The sequence below is a fragment of the Phaseolus vulgaris genome, chromosome 11 (genome assembly GCF_000499845.2).
Source record: "Phaseolus vulgaris cultivar G19833 chromosome 11, P. vulgaris v2.0, whole genome shotgun sequence".
Taxonomy (NCBI): Eukaryota; Viridiplantae; Streptophyta; class Magnoliopsida; order Fabales; family Fabaceae; genus Phaseolus; species Phaseolus vulgaris.
The window spans coordinates 3,917,974-3,933,994 of record NC_023749.2 but is presented as its reverse complement, the minus strand read 5'-3'; the positions used below and the strand labels follow the sequence as shown (position 1 = coordinate 3,933,994).

The 16,021-nt window shown below is 32.2% G+C and overlaps 3 protein-coding genes across 6 annotated transcripts; 2 read left to right on the top strand and 1 right to left on the bottom strand.

The window, feature by feature from the left end:
• The first annotated feature begins 4,227 nt into the window (after window positions 1–4,227).
• LOC137822102 (dynein regulatory complex protein 10) lies at window positions 4,228–5,088 on the top strand. Its single transcript, XM_068627007.1, has one exon. The coding sequence runs from the start codon at window positions 4,379–4,381 to the stop codon at window positions 5,006–5,008; it is 630 nt and encodes a 209-aa protein (XP_068483108.1). The 5' UTR covers window positions 4,228–4,378; the 3' UTR covers window positions 5,009–5,088.
• A 2,121-nt stretch (window positions 5,089–7,209) lies between these two features.
• Window positions 7,210–9,221, top strand: LOC137822091 (protein HYPER-SENSITIVITY-RELATED 4-like). The gene is made up of 2 exons (XM_068626999.1): window positions 7,210–8,463; window positions 8,528–9,221. The coding sequence occupies exons 1-2, from the start codon at window positions 7,492–7,494 to the stop codon at window positions 8,915–8,917; spliced, it is 1,362 nt and encodes a 453-aa protein (XP_068483100.1). The 5' UTR covers window positions 7,210–7,491; the 3' UTR covers window positions 8,918–9,221.
• Window positions 9,222–10,004: 783 nt separating this feature from the next.
• LOC137830007 (bifunctional dihydrofolate reductase-thymidylate synthase-like) lies at window positions 10,005–15,306 on the bottom strand. Of its 4 annotated transcripts, none has more exons than XM_068637078.1 (13): window positions 15,156–15,306; window positions 15,016–15,076; window positions 14,018–14,500; window positions 13,527–13,926; window positions 13,406–13,450; window positions 13,146–13,211; window positions 12,252–12,313; window positions 12,096–12,170; window positions 11,838–12,003; window positions 11,622–11,745; window positions 11,122–11,228; window positions 10,745–10,862; window positions 10,005–10,444 (listed from the first exon to the last, which is right to left on the bottom strand). In XM_068637078.1, exons 3-12 carry the CDS (start codon window positions 14,482–14,484, stop codon window positions 10,752–10,754), a joined length of 1,623 nt encoding a protein of 540 aa, XP_068493179.1. In that variant the 5' UTR covers window positions 14,485–14,500; window positions 15,016–15,076; window positions 15,156–15,306; the 3' UTR covers window positions 10,005–10,444; window positions 10,745–10,751. The 4 variants fall into 4 exon arrangements, with proteins under 4 accessions (XP_068493179.1, XP_068493188.1, XP_068493195.1 ...); XM_068637087.1 differs by having other exon boundaries at window positions 15,016–15,072; XM_068637094.1 differs by having other exon boundaries at window positions 14,018–14,524; window positions 15,156–15,296.
• Between the last annotated feature and the right edge of the window lie 715 nt (window positions 15,307–16,021).

Below are 16,021 nucleotides of genomic sequence, written 5' to 3'. Positions count from 1 at the left end.
GAACCATATCCACAACATAACTCTAAAATATCATACACAACCTAAGAATGAGTTTTTCAATTTCAGACATTGATGTCGCATCAAATTTATTCCAATTTTTTAACTCATTCACCCATTTATTGGAAGAAATTATGGGTATGCATTGTACATGCACCTGTGTATAGATTATACCTCTAAATTATTCAGAGTTTTAAATAGTATAAAAATATTTAAGTGATATTTTAATTGTGATGAATGTTAATTTTAATTTAGGTGCACCTACATTTATTTTTTATAAAAAAAAACAACTCTTCAACTTTCCATTTATTTCCTTCATAATCAATTTATTTTTCTCACCACTCCGTGATTATGACTAGATTACATACAAAAATTTCTTTTGCGATGCAAAACTAAAACTTACACTTTGATATCACTTTCTATTTCTACTATATTTATAAATAATTTCCACTTTGGAAGTTTTAACTTTATCCAACGTATTGAAAGCAATAGTAAGAAAGATCATTTGTAGATACGTGAGTTATTTGGTGTTAAGTGTTAACATGAATGAATGAGAGTGAAAAATTATCTTTGAAGGAGTTCACGCATAAAATAATAATCAATGTCTATATGTTTGGATCTCTCATAATGAAAGGGATTAAGAGTAAGTTGTCACATAATAATTGTGTTAATTAAAACTTTAAAATGTTTGAGTAATTGTTGTAGTCAAACAACTTATTGATCACTGGTGATAAGTTATGATATTCTAATTCAACCAATATTTTTTACGTAGTACCTTGTTTTATAACCTTACGAGAAATCAAAGAGAATCACAAAAAAAATACAAAAGGTAATTGTTAATCTCCTAATGTCTAAAGAGTTGCTCATCAATATATGTTGAGAGATGACATTTGCAGTTGATCGAGGAAAAAAATAATATGACCTATAGTAGATTTCAAGTATCGTAAAGTGATGGACTGCATTTGAATGTGTGGTCAATTGATTATTCATGTTCTCATTGTCTTCTCTAGAAATAGTTAAATACATAAGCTTTCATTTTAATTTTTTATATACAAAGGGATCCTCAATATGATCACTATCATTGAGGCTAAGTTTTAAATTATGAGTCATATGTAGTGTAAACGATTTGCTACTTAAGAAATCAATATCATCAAACAAAAGAATATATATATATATATATATATCGGCAAGAAAAATGTATTTTCTTTGACTTAATGAAATACTCTTACTGAATTTGGCAAATTCTAAGTTTGAGAAATATTTAAGAGGACTAAGGATTTTTAATTTGAATGAGGAGTTCAATATCAATTGTACGTTGTTAACACAAGAAGAATAATGATTTTCTAAGATGATGTCATTCACATATACCAACAAAATGACCAAGAAGAGTCATAACCATGAGTGAACAAAGAGTAATCATCTTTAAATTGTGTAAAACCATGTTCAACTACTTTCAATAAGAACCTGCAAAATCATTGTCTAGAGGCATATCTCACTCTATATAGATTTATTCAACTTGCAAGACAATACTTTGTGTTTTGTTTTGCAATCCTTGGCAATATCCATGTGTGGTTACTCAAATAACTCACAATTTAAGAATATACTATCAATATCTAATTGTTATAGCCTCAAGTATTTTAAAAAATATTTTAAATAATATAAAACTTAAACTATGTCAATAGAATAATTGAATTTTTTAGTACATTAATTATTTGTGTTCAACCTTTTGGTTAGTGTAATTTCTTTTAGAATTACTAGATAAAAAAAATCATAAAATAAAAAATACGTAAAATTTTATATTCATTTTATGAAAAAAAGTTGTTTTTTTTCATTTCAAGTAGAATTTCCAATCTAATTTTGTTATATAAAATTAAACCTGAAAACACGATTTCCGGTTTAGTACCATTATTTTTATTCTATTATTATTATTATTATTATTATTATTATTATTATTATTGGAAACGCAGATAAAAATATTTGTGTATCTACATTTTTTTTATTATTATTATATTCATATTTTTTTATAAAGAAAAGATAAAAAAAATTAAATAATAAGGAAAAATAATAATTAAATCAAATAATAACAAGTTAAAAATTATAATTTTTAAGGAAAATAAATATATGTAAAAAAACTACTTCACTGGTAAAACTCTGTTTTATTCCTAAATTATTTCACATCTAACATTTAAAATTGTTAACTTTTTACGAAATGACAGTATATTAGTATTAAAAATAAAATAAAATGATAATTTTTAATTAATTATAAAAATAATTAACGATTTAGTAATTATAAAAATAATTAATTATTTAGTAAATATTTAAAATATAAAAACTAACTGAAATATAAAAAATAAAATATTAATAAAAATAAAATAGAAACAAATTTGTAAGAAATTCTCTTTATATACGATATATATTATTGTTATTATTATAATTAATAATATTAATATTGTATTAAAACAATAGTACTATAAATAAATATAAAAATATTATTATCATAATTGTTACATTACTATTATTATTACCTATTTCAATAATTGAAAAAATTAACCTAGATTCGAAAGAAGACCAAAGGGGTAAGGCGTGTAGAAACAGTGTTTGACTCTTCTGTCTTTTCATTGAGTACCACCTACTTGGATTTAACAAATATTTCCACCCAAAAAATTCATAAACAAATTTCACACTATGTTTCACTTAAAACACTAATATGATTTATCTTTTATTTATTTGTTTCTTAAATAATCATTTCTAATTCCATATAGATAAATCTAGTCAATTTTATGTTCACATGATTAACAAAAATATAACAATATTTTATGAAAATGATTTTTTCTCGTCTTTTGTCGTTACCATAAGCCATGTTTAATTTAACAAATAATACATCTCCTTTTATAAACAATTTAGGCAATAAATAATATTAGGGTGATTATGTTTTGGTTTGTGTGCGTTGATTATTAGGATAAATATTTTTTGGATGTTTCCTAATTAATTGAATACTTGTCTTAATTACTTTAGGAAAATTAGGTTTAGGGTTACTCATAATTTTCGTGAAAGAAATTCGTGTACTGATAAGTTGGCTAATTTATGATTTATTCATAGAGAAACTTTTCATTGGTATAATAGGTTTTCATCTTGTCTGCTCTTAGACTTCTTTATGAATAGATATAGTCTATCTATGTATCGTTTTTGTATTTTATTTAATAATACTTTTTTCATGTGTCAGCCTGAGATCTCAAGTTGCATTGTGATTCCTAAAATGAAAGTTTTTATTTAAAAATGAATGAGGGTGAATTATCTCTGTGTTGCAGTCTTTTTGTTATTATCTCTGAGTCATGAATAAATACTTTTTTATTGAGTTAAGTAAAAGTGTTTATAATATTCATAATTATTTTTTTTCACTTTATTAAGTTTAGAAGGGATTCTACAAACAACACCTTATTTAAATATTGCCAATTGTCACAGTATAACTGAAAGCCATCAATATCCACGTCAAGTTATTCCTCTCAGTCCAAAGACGTTTTAGAAAGAAGAATATTCCAAGTTCCACAAATAATTCAGAAATAATTCAGAGTATAAGAGAATATGTGATGATGCTTTTTTTTTTAAATATTTTTTTCACTCACTTGGTGACATATAATTAGTAATATTTTTTATAAAAATATATTTGACCAATATTTGGTACATATATAAATTAGAATACTCATAGGTTCATACTAATAGTTTTTTTGCTAAAATATACTATATACACGTGAAAAAATTAAATAATTTTAAAATTATATTATATCACGTAAACTTAAAAATGAGGAGTATTAGAGTATATTAATATTTTTTAATACGAAAGAGTTTTGGTGTTTTCTTCCATTTGTTCAAAATATTCATCATTGTTAACTAAAAACTATATAGTATATTATTAGTATAATGTTATGGTTATTTGAAGTTTTGGAAAAAATAAATAAGCTGTTTAAAATAATCTTAACTTAGATATAAATCATAAATTTGACATGACGTGAAGAAAAAAAGGTAAAGATAATTTCATACATACACAGTGAAGGGATAGAAAAAAAGTAGATAATGGAATATTGAGAGATTTTTATTTTACTATTTTGTTAAAAGTTTGGATTCTGCTCTATAAAGAAGGAATAGCACAACTTCATAGCACCAAACAGAACCATTCTGTTCTCTGTTCAAACAGAGTTCACACATTGCATTCACTTCCCCTGTCTCCTTTGTATCCATGCTTCCAACTGCAGAAGCTTCTTCACTGTTGTCTGCAACATCACATACATATTTTATTGCCATAGACAAATTTTTATTCCCTTTTGAGTGAAGCACATAGCACGAGTTGTTGTTGTTGTTTGTTTCTGCATCAACCCTTCAAGCAATGGACTCCTTCAGTTTCAATAACCTCCAAGCAGAGAAAGCCAACGCCATCCTCAAACACCGCAAGCTTCGAAGGGTGGCGAGCTTGTTACGTATCATCGAAGTGTGTGCGGTTTTGGTCTTGGTTTCAAGGTTCTCCATGCAGCTCCCAGTTGCAGTGAGAAACTCTGGCGAGTACTTCAGAGACTTGTCACTCTTCATGAACAGTCCTCGCTTTGTTTTCCTCATTGGAAACATCATAATCATCGCACTCTTCGCCCAGTTCTCCGCTCAGGGCAACAACGTTGTTCAGGAGCCTAATCTCTACCAAGAGTTAATTCAAAACACAACGAAAAACCAAGAAACAGTTGTGGCAGAGTATAGCAGAAAGAAACAGAGGATGAAAACAGGGGAAGCGAAAATTAGTTTGGAAAAGGGTTATAGAAGGTGTGAGAGGGAGAAACGACGTGGTGTGATGCGTAGGTGTGAGAGTGAGAGTGAAAAGGGAAGGAAGAAGATTGAGGGTGTTGCTGTAGAAGAAGTGGCGCGGCCTGAAGATGGGATGAGCAACGAGGAGTTTCGCCGCACTGTGGAGGCTTTCATTGCTAGGGAACAGAGGATTCGAAGAGAAGAAGATTATTATTTACTGTAAAAGAATATATGTATATTTGAAAAAGTGTGTAAATAAAGTATTAAATAAGAAGATAAAAGTGAAGTGTAATTAATGGTTTAGATGCATGTTGGTATGGTAGGTCAAGAAAATATTAAGAGAAAATGAAAAAAAAAGTGATTTTGATGGGAAAGGGGTATTCTGATTCTTGAGATGTGAGAATAGTGAGAATAGTGAGAATAGTGTGGAGATGAGGGGACTTCCCCTGAGAGACAAAACATGACAATAGATGCTATTCTCTGGTTTCGACTCCTAATGTATTTAAGTTTTTAAGAATATATTTCTGTGTCTATTTCTCTATTTATCTATTTTCTTTTAAGGATATTGTTTCATGCCGCCAAAGTTCCCAACTTCTTTATTTTTATGATGTATTTTGTTTTAAGGACTGTACTATTATAGCAGAAGAAAAGACACAAATTATAAGATTAATTTTAAGAATAAACTATTTTTAATAAAGACGTTCGTGTGAAAACATTTTTTTCCGATATATCAGATTGAGTATCATATCTAGGTTTATGATTTAGATTGATTTAGATGGGTTTAGGGTTTAAAATTTTCAGTCATGAAAAACTTAGTTTTAATATCTTATAAAATATATGGATCTTCTATCTTAATGTAAAATTTGTATTGTTGTAAAACTTATATATTTTTTAAATATATTGTAAATAATTATTAAAAATATAAAACAGATGAAGTTATGTTATAATTAATATTTTATAAGAAAAAATTCTTATTAATACTCCCAAATTTAAATAAAAAATAATTATTTACGTAATAGTTAGGTGTTGTAGTACATGAAAATGTATAATTTATAATTAATGTGGTGAGTTATGCTATAACAATTTCAATGAAATCTCAAATTGCATTGGTGACTGTGGTGGTATTAGGTGATGAAGAGTCTATGAAAAGATGCTAAAGATATATTATGAAATTACACTGAGGTAGACTATACTAGAATAGTGTCAAGAGTGGTCTTACCTTGTGGATAGGGTAATTGGGTTGATTGGGAGTACCAACAAAGTGGTCTACCCCAATTTGACCAACAAATATTAGTCTTTAAGTATGGACACAACAACATTGTCTTTCGAAAGATATATTGATTTTATTTTATTTATTACATATGACATTTTGTTTTTTATGTAATGATATTATTTGTTAGTCATTATTTTTGAATCATTAGCTTATCCTATATTTACCTATTGTTTGGCCTATTATGATCGTGTTATGTTTCACATAAGTAAATATTTTTGAAAGGTGAGACATATACTTTAATATAAATCCCTAGGATAGGTTAGAAGATAATTTTTTTTTATAAATATATAATTTTGTATCACGTAATAGAATCTCGTACTAGTACTAGTATAATTTTTTTTTTTTTGTACTTGTATATTAATATAAATTCTATATATTATCACTTAATAGGATTCATACATACGATCAGTTAATAATTCTAAAAAATTATTTTGTACTGCATAATAGTAATGACTACCTTACATGTTTGAGATGTTTTCAGTTATGTCTAGGACATCTCAATCCCGTAAAAACAACTTTAAAAAAAATGTAGAAATTAAAAACTAATGTGTTACTAATCGAAATTATATTTTAATGAAATCTATTGAGAAAAATGGTTGAAGGAAAGAAAAATAGAAGGTATAAGAGTTTAAGTATAGAATATAATTAGGTATTGGGAGAAGCATTATTTAATTATGCAGAAGCTCAATATGCCAGTCACCACCATGTAATGTCACTAGGAGTAGCAATAGATATTCTGCTTTTGCATGATGTTTGGCATTTTTTTGATTCTAGATATAATATGCAACAAATTGCAAAAATAAAAGGCAAAAGAAAACATGCAATATAATATGCAAAAAAGAGAGATAAAAAGTGTGAAATAATATAGTGAAAAGAAAGTAGAAAAAATAGTATACTAATTATTGTATAGTTTTATGATATCAGTGTAATATCTGATGATGCTTTACTTTCATTTTATGTGGGCTCACTGATTCCTTAAGAACTCAAGTGTGAGATATTTTGTTGGTTCCTTCCCCACTTTTTCCTTGGTTTGACCACAGTTAACAATACCGTATAATGTAACAAGGATTTTATCCTATGTAAGGTTGTTTTGTAGTTTTTTTTTTTTTTTAATTACTCATTTTCATAAAAAGAGTGAGAAATTGCACCACTTTCGTAAATTTCCCGCGTGTAGCATACCTTCCACTGAGAATTGAAATGCTGTGAAGCTCAAAAGAAGTTTCCTGCAACTGTAGGAAAGAAGACTTTGTTATTGTTAGTAGAAGTCACGGTCAACGAAGAAATTGCAATGAGAAAACAATACTCAAAACAAGTAAACTCACCAAATCAAATCAATGATTCTTAATTGCATCAGTTCATAGTTTCAGATTTCATATTCATCAATATTTTCTCTCTTGACTTACCGATTCTTACACCGGCCCAATTAAGGCCCAATGACGACTCCCAAATTTCAAAACGTAGTCTCCACGGCGGCGTCCGTGGCGGCCACCGTGATGCTCCTCCGCTCGTTCACCCGCAACTACATTCCCCCGGAGCTCCAGCACTACCTCTACTCCAAACTCTCCAAACTCCTCTCCTTCTCCTCCGAACTCACCCTCGTCATCGACCAGTTCCACGAGTTCGCTCCGAACCCGCTCTTCGCCGCGGCGCAGCTCTACCTCAAGCCGCACGAGGCGCCGAACGCGAAACGCTTCCGCGCCACGATGCCTTCGAGATCGCGCCACGTGTCCCTCCTGCTGGACGGCAACGACGAGATCACGGACTCCTTCAACGGCGTGCCGTTCCGGTGGAAGCTCGTGGCCGGACGCCACAAATCGAATTCCGAGGTGCGGTTCTTCGAGGTGCGGTTCCACAAGAAGCACCGGGAGATGGTTCTGTCGGAGTATTTGCCGCGCGTGATGGAGGAGGCCAAGGCGGCGCGCGAGCGGAGGAAGACGCTGAGGCTCTTCACGGTGAAGGACAAGCGGATGCGGATGGGAGGGAGGGGGGATTTGTGGCAGGGCGTGAATCTCGAGCACCCTGCGACGTTGGCGACAGTGGCTATGGATTGGGAATTGAAGGAGATGATAATTAGGGATTTGGATAGGTTTGTGGAGAGGAAGGGTTTCTATAAGAGTGTTGGGAAGGCGTGGAAGAGAGGGTACTTGCTTTCGGGTCCCCCTGGTACTGGGAAATCGAGTTTGATTGCTGCCATGGCCAATTATCTGAATTTTGATGTCTATGATTTGGAACTCACCTCTGTTAGGCGAAATTCTGATCTCAGGAAGTTGCTGATGGCCACCAGGAACCGTTCCATACTTGTTGTGGAAGACATTGATTGTTCCCTTCAATTGCAGGACAGGATTGCAAAACCTACATCATCACAACCCCATTCTCACTCATTTCACAATCCACCACCACCCCAGGTATAATCCAATGTCAATTTTATACACTTTCTTTCAAGCATCAACATATGGTTTTGAATTACAGGTCACGTTATCGGGGTTCCTGAGTTTCATGGATGGGTTGTGGTCAAGTTGTGGGGATGAGAGGATCATGGTGTTCACCACGAATCACAAGGAGAAATTGGACCCTGCTCTCTTGCGCCCTGGGCGCATGGATGTGCACATTGACATGACCTACTGCACCCCTGGTGGGTTCAAAATGCTGGCTTCCAATTACCTTGGGATCACAGAGCACCCACTTTTTGTTCAAATTGAGAAGTTTCTTGGGACCATCAATGTCACTCCTGCAGAGGTGGGGGAGCAGTTTTTGCTGGATCAAGACCCGGAAATCGCACTCAACAGCCTCATAGATCTCCTTCTTCAGAAGAAACGAAATCATGAATTGAAGATGAAAGCACCTCTCACCATTGAATGATGATGTTTTTTTTCTTCTGTCCAGGGATATCCTAATTCACTGGGGTAGAGAACGACTGAATGATTTGAGTCCATTGAAATGAAGATGATAGCTAAACAAAACAAAAATGATGGAGAAACGATAGATAAACACGGTGTTCAAAGGATCAAACCTATCCAGTTTATTTAAAGAATTTCTTGAAGAGTGATAAATTTCTTTTCGGTGCTCTTATTTATGAAAAATATAATATTTACTGACGAAATAAATTTCACTTCAAAATGTTTCTTTATTTGAAGATATGAATACTTGATTTGTTTTTTTAAAAGCACAATAACACATTAACTACAAAAACTAATGTTTGTGTCTTTAACATGCTCCTGCGCAACTGCCATCCACGTCACCACCTCCCTCTCCGAGTATCCCAACGCTCAAGTATACGTAAATTTTAAAAACAGAATACCAAATCCAACAATTTTTAAATTATAAAATCAAAATTTGTTCACTTCATAATCTGTCCACCGGTAGTCTTAATATATAAATTTGTATTAAAAAGTACTAACGTTAGTTAAAAAACTCACTGTAGTTTATTGCAAAATTTTCCATGATTAACAAAACTGATCCACGACCTGTTTGATTTTACACTAGTCAAACTCGTACGCATATACAACTTACAATGCATACATTTCAATCACATTGAATGGTTCAAAATTAAGTCAATTCAGCTTTAAAACAAAATGAATAACAAATACTTGCTAAGATATGTTGGATTTTTTGAATTTTAATCTTAATTAATTTCATGCCACATCACTTTCAAAATTTTATGGTAAATTTTACTTCAATGTGAAAATCTTAGTAGATCTCAGTTTAATAATTTTTTTAACTTGTTGAATGAAAGATTGTTCCTAAGATAAAAATAATATTTTGTTTAACTTAATATCAAGATAATAAAGAAGATCTTAAACATCATAAATATAAATATAACCTCTGCTCTTGTTTTTCTCTGATCTAGTGAGCATATAATTCACCGAAGAACCAAAACGGGTGGACTGTGGAGAATCTAATACTTGCATAACGTAAAGAACAGCAGCAACCAGATATTCATGGACAATTTAGAACAAAAACTGGTAAAATATAAATAATGATCTTTAAACACCTTTGAGTTTTGATACATGTATGTAATTTTTTATCATCCTTTACTCATTTCCGCGGGGATCTCTCCAAATCACAACGCCACGACAATACACAGAAGCACCAAAAATAAGAAACAACGAAGAGTATCAAAAGATTAAACAAAGCCAGAAAAAAGATGTAGCAATGCAACATCGCATAGTGATTCTGGCACTTCTCCTTTCCTCTTCTTCTTTTTTGAATGGGGCTGGGGCAGATAAAAAATCCCTCAAAAGTCAAAAGTATACCTAAAAATCACCTTAGAGCCACGAAACATGTGAACCTAAAGGATTCCCAGTAGTAACAAGCAAAGCTCGAAGTATATCCAGCAAGATTCTTTTATTTGTCCATAAATTTAATATATAGGTCCTATGGTTACGCCTGAAGCAATGAAAATACCATAATTCAGCTTCATGAGCAAAATATGGAACACAAAATCAAGTGGCTATACATTAAAAAAATGTACAACAAGCGAAAAGCCAAGTTTACTTCAACTTTCGTTTTTTGGAAGAGCAGATTTTACTTTATCAGCAAGTCAAAACTAGTTCAATATGAATCCTAAACTGCCATTTTTCTGTTTGCCACAGGTGCAAGTGACAAATAAAATTAAGCAAAAATAATATATATATATATTACTTGCCCCATTTCAGATAGCACAAAAGCAGGGATTGAGACTCTTACAAGATCCCTAAACAGCCATCTTCATTTCTATCTTCTGGTGAGGGTCATATCCTATGAGCTTCAAATCGGCAGCCACAAAAGAATCTATATCTTTCTTCTTCGGGTTTATCTTCAAAATCTGAATTGAGGTTTAGGTAATCAACAAGGAAAAGGCAGTTTATATTAGAACATAATGGTAAATATTTGAGCACCCCTGACATCCATAAATATGATCTTATATCTAAATAAATTATTATTTTATTATAATATTATATTTTATTCTAAAAAGTAATTGCAGAGTAAATGAATATTTTAATAGCGGCGTCAAAAAGGTATTTCCCTAAATTTTTGTTGGCATCTACGTTAAGCAAATGTCTTTTTTAAACATATACACATACCGGAAAAGGTTTTGGTTGATTCTGAAGCTGTTCCTGCAAAGGTCTCACATGATTGCGGTAAACATGTGCATCCCCGATAACATGATTAAAATCACCCGGAACAAGGTCTGACAAGAACAGGATATGATATGGTTAGATCAGTCCGATATCTGATGTCAATTTTCCTTTAATATAAAAGCTGTATTTCTCTACGGTAAGATTACAACCTAAAACATCATCAGAGCCACACCCAAACTTTTTCGAAACTAAATCTTCTTTTTAAGTGCATTCTAATTTATAAGAGAATCTGATTATTGGCACCAAAAGGACTATTTTGCCCTTCCACACCAAAGTATGCTAATCATAATATAAATTATTTGTGAATCATAACCCATTAATCAGCTTAAAGAACTTTAAAATCAAATAATGACAAATCTGTATTGAACCCGTGAAAAGGAATTAAGATGCCATGTACGTCTGAGAACAAATTTAAGTCTAGCAAACTGGCATAATTTGCTTACCACAAACATGAGCAATCATGCATGTCAGGAGAGCATAAGATGCAATATTAAATGGCACCCCCAGGCCCATGTCCGCAGATCGCTGATACATTTGACACGATAATTCCCCATTTGCTACGTAAAACTGCAGGATTTTTTTTTTACAAAATTTCATGAAAAGAGAACGAGAGAAAGAGAGATAGTTATTCCAAGAGAAACCCAAATATAGCTGCAGACCTGTGCAAACATGTGGCAGGGGGGAAGTGCCATCAATTTAAGATCAGATGGATTCCAAGCTGAAAGAATGATCCGACGATCATCAGGATTCTGCTTTATCTTGTTAATAACATCTAAAAGCTGATCAAATCCTTGGCCAGAGTAGTCGGCATGCATGTCAGTATACCTGTAAAATGTAAGATGGAAAATAAAGAACTAACTAAGAAAGCCCACAAAATGCTGCCAAATGACTTGTAAAACAAAGGTACGTCCACTTACTTGGCTCCAAAGTGCCTCCACTGAAACCCATAAACAGGTCCTAAGTCACCCTCCTCCCTTTCTCTCAAACCAATGCTGTATATATATTGTAAATCCAGTTAAAAAATGCACGGAGAAGAAAAAATTTCCCTACAAAAATTAGTAGGTCATGCTTGCCTATCAAGGTATTCTCTAGATGCATTGCCATCCCAGATATGAATGCCTTTTTCTTGCAGCACCTGTCAATACAAAATAATTCCAGAATAAAATTCACTCTAGCCGTATCTAATGAACCATCGAGACATTCTTGTGAACCACTAATAAGCCCTTCACGCAACGCAGTGATTTAATGGAATTTTGGTTCAGCAGCTTTTTATACTCTAGCTATGTTTGGCAAAAATAACTAAAAATTGTTAGCAGGAAGCTATTAAGCTATATTATTGAGGAATGTATTTTGGTAAAAATATTCAATATTAATAATGCAACATCCAGGTGCTAGTCATGTCATCATGAAACCGTTTTATGATAATATTTTAACCATTGCAAATAGATTTAAAAAAAAATCAATATACACGATAATGTTAATTTTATGAACATGAGGGTTTATGATCAAAATTACAGCAACTATTTCAATAAAGAACTCTGAAAAGCTTCAACAAGCTCTTCTTGATCTCGTGAAGCATGTGACACATATGTTGTTTCCTGGTATCACGACGTTTATTCACTAATAAATCGTTGAACATAAAAGGTATTGATATTTTAGTCATCAGTGCATAGATTAATAAGGATCCAATCATATTATATTATTTTGATTCACAACAGTGTATAAGTCTATTAAAATTTTGAAAAAATAAAATAAAAATTACAGGGAATAATGAGTTGGGTAGGAGATTCCAAAGCTTCCCATGTGTCTATCCCCATTGTTTCCCAAACTAAAATAGTATCAAGGAAACCAACCTAGTTCCCCAATATTTGACTCATGCTAGCTAGCGACTTTGTCTATTGTAACATTACTAGAAAAGGGCATGTGTGTGCGTCTGCGCGGAAAAGATTGGTACAGATTATCATTACCTTGGCACTTGTTGAGCCGCTGATAAACCAAAGAAGCTCCTCAACAACCCCGCGCCAAAATACTTTCTAGGAACCAAATGAAGAAATCATGTCAACTTTTATATCATGATATACAATATATATTCTTCTTCAGTCTTCATAAACTTTAAAAGTGACAAAACAAGCAGCAATTACATCAAAATTACAAAGAATGGAAACACAAAAATAAGAAATTACTATGCAGTAGTTTATACAAATCCAAAACCCAAATTCATACATACCTTGGTTGTTAGAAGCGGAAAGTTTCTGCGCAGATTAAACCTCATCTGTGGAATTAAAGAGAACGGTGTAAGCGTGCATATAAATCATAGTAACTGCAGAACAGAGCAATCAAGATGTTACCTGGCAGCCAAATTTCGACAAGGTACCAGTCCCTGTCCTATCATCCTTAATTGTGCCTTCAGAAATAATTTCTCGAACCAACCTTAGATACTTAAACTCCTCATGTCTTTCATAAATGAAGTTTGGAAGAAAAGAAATTTTATCGACCTCAAATTTTAAAGAGTCGGAATCATTATCAGAAAATGGATCAGCATTCTGACCCAGGGAGTCTGCCGGAGAACTCCTTACACGCACATAAGTGGTGAAAGAATAGCGGAGGTTGTCTTCCACCAAAGGAAATGATGAATACCATGGCTGAAATAGAGAGGTATCAACTCGAGGCATAAAAACGTCACACTCAATGCTTGCCTCAATTTCTGTAATATGGGCAGCTTCACATCCAGGTGCATTAAGAGCCACTCTGTACATGAAAACTATCAGCAACACCGGTAAAAGAGTTTAATATGATTACAAAAGAAAGAAGCAGGAAGGTAACAAAAATATAAATATACCTGAAAATCTCACCACCTCCTGTAAGAAATACTTTCTCAATTGACAGACAGTACGGAGAAGCAGCCAACAGTTCCATAGCAGAAGAGACACTTCCACATATGACAACATTCTCTGCAGTTGCAATGTCAAAGCTACCCGAGCGAGTCAGAACAACATTAAGGCGACCAGGAAGAGGCCTGTTCTCAGGAGGGATACTCTCCCATGTTTTTCTACCCATCACAACAGCATTCTTCTTCCCCGGATCAGACGTTATAGTAGTGATCTCATCAAAAAATTTGAGATCAGTGGGTAACATCCAGGGCAATTTTCCATCCTTAGAAATGCCCATATCTCTCGTCGCAATCACTACTGCTTGGTAAGTCCTCTGTGGAAGAGGCTCTGACTTCCCATTTCCATTGCCATCGCCATTGCCATTTCCATTTCCATTTCCATTGCCATTGGAAATCACAAAAGAATCACTTGCCATCGGAGGACTCAAAAGCCTGCCCAACAAATAAAGTGGGAATCTAAATCCAACAAAGAAATAAATCAAAACAAAACTCTTATGAAATGAAACACGTGCAGTATACAATTAACAACGACGTAATAAAAAATCCATCCACTCTCCCACCCTTTTCCATGTCTGCATAAAAAGAACTCTCTGCACTAATTCAAACACTCCAAAAATACATATTAGTATAAAAAAAATTCCAAAATCCATTCACCTACTTAAACTAGATAAATCATAAAAACAACACACCACTGTGGTCTTCCTCATCGCATCACAATAACTTAGCAACAGTAACAGAAACAGAAACACACAATGAAACCATCAAAACAAAACAATCGAGAAAAACAATAAGTTAAGAAGCAAACATAACCTCTAAAAAACTTATGCCAATACCAAACGAACATAATCTAAAATTCCATAAACAACGACTGCAACATATTCAAACTATTAAAAAAAATCTAGAAATACAGAAATCGAAATTTGAACAAGGAGGTAGCGGATCTATACCGGAGAAAGCGGAACCGCAGAGTGACCTAACAATGTTGCGCGGACTATTTTCTGGTTCTGTCTGAAAAATGTAAAATCAGAAACAGAAAAAAAATAGCGAAAGAAAAGAAGCTGAAACTGAAAATCGGAGGGTGTAATACAAGGAGAAGAGGCTTCTGAAATGCAGAGGTTTATTGTTAGAGAAAACACCGAATGAGAGAGAGAGAGAGAAACAAATGGAGAGAGAAGAAAATCCAAAACCACAGTTGACGTGAAGTGCCGCCAAGAAGCGTATGCGTGCGTTTTCTGTCCAGTGTACGTTACCGTATAATGGATTTTTATACCATTTATTTTTTACACTTTTCCACAAATACCCTTCCACCAAACCCCTTAAGCATTTATTTCACATAACAATAAAATAAATATTTATTTATATTGTAATAAACAAACATTTTAATAATAAATTGTATCAAAATTAAAAAATGTAACTGATATATACATTTTTTTTTCTAAATTTCCGATACACACAAACCTTGAAATTAAAATCAAGCAATATTTTTAAAAAAGAAAAAAAATTAAATTAAATGAACAATTGTGATATGAAGATGAGGTTGAAACTAACTGTAACGGTAGTTTATTAAAACACATTAATTTTAAAATTAAAATGAAACAGTATTTTAAAAAAATCATTAATTGAAAGGATCAATAATGATAATAGGACAAGGCATGTGCATTAATGAGAATGATAACATTTCCAAAATAAAAAATACTTTCCTTAATAAAAACCTCCTAATTCTTTTTTTTTCTCTCGAATATTAGTTCATATAAGTGTTACAATTGGAGATAGTCATTTTTTTTTATTTTTGCAATAGAATTTACGTTTGCATTATGAAAAATGAATATTTAAATTATATACTTATTTTTAATGAAAAATAAATACTTTTTAAAATATGTAAATTATATTCATTTTTATAATTGATACATATTTTTACATATAGACTACACCTTAGATTTATTACAGATAATT